This window comes from Haematobia irritans, chromosome 4 (genome assembly GCF_050003625.1).
Source record: "Haematobia irritans isolate KBUSLIRL chromosome 4, ASM5000362v1, whole genome shotgun sequence".
Lineage (NCBI taxonomy): Eukaryota > Metazoa > Arthropoda > Insecta > Diptera > Muscidae > Haematobia > Haematobia irritans.
In genome coordinates this window covers 227,059,470-227,063,643 of record NC_134400.1, presented here as the reverse complement: position 1 = coordinate 227,063,643, position 4,174 = coordinate 227,059,470, and the positions used below count along the sequence as shown (strand labels likewise).

Genomic DNA, 4,174 nt, shown 5'->3' with positions numbered 1-4,174 from the left:
ACTAATTAAAACCAAATTGAATAACAAAATAAATTCAAGTTTGGTTCACTTTTTCTCTCACGAGGAAAATTATAGCGTCTTGAAATCAGCCGTAGTCAAAATGACGAAGGATGACGTTAATGTACAAAAAATAAGGATGACTGTCCAGGGTTAAAAGAAAGTTAAAGAATCCTTACCAATTCACTATTAAATTACAGGCAAAGGAGTACTAAAAATTTTTCCAAATTTTAAAGGGGTTATTCTGAAATTAAATATTTGTTTTTTACATTAAAAATATAACATTGGTTTCCAAAAAATTTGATTAAAGAAATACTAACATATGGTATTAAAAACCTGTAATTTTGATGATAAAAAGGTCATAAAAACGTAAATAGTCTAGTTGAAAGAAAGCCAATTTTTAGCAAAACTTACCAATTCTCTATTTTTTAAATTTATTTGTATCCATGTGGAGTTGCTCTGAAATTAAATATTGCTTTTACAACAAAGAAAAGCATTAAACTGGTTTCCAAAAAAATTAATTAACAAATAATAATATACATAAAAAATATATTATTTTTAAAAGAAATCCATATTAAAAAAATACTTACCAATTTATGACTAAACTGTACGCTGAGATATAACAAACATTTTCCAAATTCATCTGGAATTTAATATTAATTTTTTACATTGAATAATTAAAATTTCAATACACCTTCAATTTCAACATATTTTACTAAATATTCGTAATAACTTTTTTCTAAAGTACCGATAAAATATTAATAACTTTCATTTAAAAGGTTTAATAAACAAACACCAATATATGTCTCAAAAATCCAAAATATTCCATGCCTTTATATTCCCTTGTTGCAACCTGCTTAAAAGATGCAACAACCCACGCCAACGCCAACTGTACAACTGAAGCATGCCAAACAAAACCAAGCAAAGCCAAAACATCCCTACAACAACAAAAACACATGTGCCTTTATTGAAAACAACACCTCATCCAGCCAAAAACCATCAACGAATAACAAACACACGCACACACAAACCACTAAATGAACAAAAATAAAAACAAACCCACGCTCATGTATACACAACAAAACTCAAGTAACATCATCTTTACATTAATCACATTCCACTATTCCGATAAAGATCTCTGTACTATGCATTAGTTCATCGCATCTGCTGACAATTTACTCTAAGAATAATATTCGTAAAGGCACACCAGTTTATGAACGATGAAACGTTTAACTTAAAATTTGCAAAAACTTCATGAAATGTTATCTACCATTTTTGACGAAAATGTCTATAAATTTAATTACATGTGAACTAAAAATATTTCATTGGGTAATTTTTTACCAACAATTATTAACTATAGGAATTGTCAGTAAGAAATTGCTATCCACTTTCAAGTTCATTTTTCGTAAAAAAATATTTTCTCATACAAAAAAATCTTATAGTAAATTGCACTTATTATTTAGAAAATACTTTACATTTCACAAGTAGTTTTATAGCATGACAAACGAATTTTTAACTACCAGTTAAGAAATTTTTTAAGGAAATTTCCATCGTATTTTGTAGGCCATGAACTAAACGATTGCTACTTAGAATTTGTAAAATTTCCTTTCGAGTAGTTAATTTTCGTTGAAGATACGAAAAATGAACTAAAATTCTGGAAAATTCTTGTAATAAATTATTGTAAAAATCTTCTTAAATTTATGAGACACTTTTTTTCTGTGTACGTTAGTTAAATTAACTATAACCGAGGAAAAAAATATACTCAAATGAAGCATAACGATTAACTAAATTCGTGTCTTCCACAAAATAGTTCAGAATTTCTTTAAATTTGTAAATTTTACCAAAAGTGCGTCCATCATGAACTTCGTATGTCACTAAAAACATTCTTGCAATTTTGAACTCCAACTTTTTCCTTCAAACTACAAAATTTTCTTTAACAAGTGAAAAAACTTATTTATGTCTAATAAATTTTCTTGAATTTGTCAAAAAATATTTACTTGTTTTTATGACATCGGCGTGATGCCAACGTTTGTAATATTGTTTAGTTAAAATTTTCTACAAATATTCAAAATTTTCTAAAATTAACCGAAAGTTTTCTTCCTGGTGGGTTCACTGTTTTTTCAGTGTAGTTAAAGGAAAATATTCTAATAATTTTGTTCGGTGTAGAGTAACCAATAGACTAGGGCCTATTAATTACCCTACATAGTTCCGAAAAGATTTCTTCTCGGAAAAGAAAGGAAATTCCTCAAGACAATGATGCCAATTTTCTCTAAATGAGAAACTAATGAGATAATAGTTTGAAATTGCTCAGCAATTAATAGACAAAAGTGCAGAAAATATGATTTAAACAACAGGAGCATTTGTTTATATTTTGCAATTATTTTTGTTTACGAATTCCGCATTTATTTTAACACCAAAGCGAAATTCACATTTGACGCAAAATCGCCACTTGTGAATGAGAGAACATATGAATATACGAGTAAAACTGCCAATCGGCCAGTGTCCAGTCTAGTTTTATGCTACACGTTGGAAATAGTGAATGGTTTCAAATATCTTGAACGCAAAAAATCCTACACGAACTAACCGATGTAATAGACGTATTTTTCATTTGGTGATCAAACAGTACTTCGTCGATATTTTGTCGTAAAGTTGGGTATTAAGTTCGAGGCATGCCCTTGTCCGGCAATTTCTTCAGTTTTTTATGACTCAAACAGATATAAATGGGTTTCCAAAACATGGATCAATGTTCATATTATCGGCACATCAATTTGCCATTCTATTAAAGGAGTGCGGTTTTGAAGCCAAAGGTATGATATGGTTCGCTTTGTTGATATCGGTGCAGGTGATGGTGAAATATCTGCTGTCCTACTGAAAGCTTTGACAAATCCTGATGTTGTTATCGATGCATATGCTACCGAAGCCAGCCGAACCATGCGTGAACAACTGAAGAAACTGAATGTTAAGGTGTTAGAACGCTTGGGCGAAGTGAACAATGTCCAATTCGTCTCCTGTCTAAATGTATTAGATCGTTGTATTGACCCTATTCAATTGCTGGAAGACATACATCAAATTCTTGCTACGAATGGTCGATGTATTATAGCTTTAGTTTTACCCTATATGCATTACGTTGAATCGAATTCATCACATATGCCCTTGCGTCCTTTAATGACTCATTGGCCTAGCAAGGCAAAACAGTATTACTTTAAGTCAGAGGCTGCAATATTTTTTCGAGTATTGGAAAATGTCGGCTTCAGAATTGAATCTTGAACAAAGCCACCATATTTGTCTGAAGGTGATCTAAGACAATCCTATTATTGGCTAATTGATTTTGTGGTTGTTGTGTCAAAAATACCCTAGCTACATTTTTAATTTTACATTGTGCGCACAATCACTGGGTGATATAGTAGATATACATATTACCTTCAATACATTCTCTGTCTAAAGTATTCAAAAACATTTAAATGTTAATCATAATTATATATTTAAAACAAAGCCTTTTCGCATTAAAATTCATAAGTCGTAATTGCTAAAGTATACAAATTAAATAAAAAATAACAGTACATATATGATTTAATGAACCAAACAACAAAAGAAATCAATGTTGCATTTGTTATTTAATGATTTGTAAACGAATCTGTTATTTCTAAAGAACTTTATTGTTTAGGGATCTATTTGATTAGCAAAATGTATATACAAAAACAGTATAAAATCATATATTTTTGTTGCAAATTTTATTATATCTTGATGAGGAATAATCCAATGAAAAAATTAAATATTTTATTTTCGGTGAATTGATTTATAAAAGAAAAATAACGGTGAAAACATTTAGCTCGATAATGCCAATTTAATACTGGCCTTAAGGAACCTATACAATCGTTGGCCTGATGAGGATATTCAAAAGTAAAAACCGCTTGCTATATGTGCTACCATGATGAGAAAACGAGGAAGGGTACTACAAGGCATTTCCTCTTCTTTAAGTTGTATTATTTTCATATGAAATAATTCAAAACAAATCAACTAAAATTATCTTAAATCAAAAATATTTTCTTACAAATGTAGAGTGGTAGTGGAGTGGTATAGTGGTAGATTTTGAAGAAAAATACAAAAATGCATTGTAAAATATATAGTAAGTAAAATATATTGTTAAATATATACAGATTATGAAAGAGCACGAAAA

The 4,174-nt window shown here is 29.4% G+C and overlaps 1 protein-coding gene across 1 annotated transcript; it reads left to right on the top strand.

The window, feature by feature from the left end:
- The first annotated feature begins 2,669 nt into the window (after nucleotides 1-2,669).
- Nucleotides 2,670-3,433, top strand: LOC142236712 (protein-L-histidine N-pros-methyltransferase-like). Its single transcript, XM_075307956.1, has one exon. It carries the CDS (start codon nucleotides 2,812-2,814, stop codon nucleotides 3,262-3,264), a length of 453 nt encoding a protein of 150 aa, XP_075164071.1. The 5' UTR covers nucleotides 2,670-2,811; the 3' UTR covers nucleotides 3,265-3,433.
- The last annotated feature ends 741 nt before the right edge of the window (nucleotides 3,434-4,174 follow it).

Bases quoted from the DNA above. Each gene is read 5' to 3' on its own strand.
- LOC142236712 (XM_075307956.1), top strand. From the start codon at position 2,812: ATGGTTCGCTTTGTTGATATCGGTGCAGGTGATGGTGAAATATCTGCT.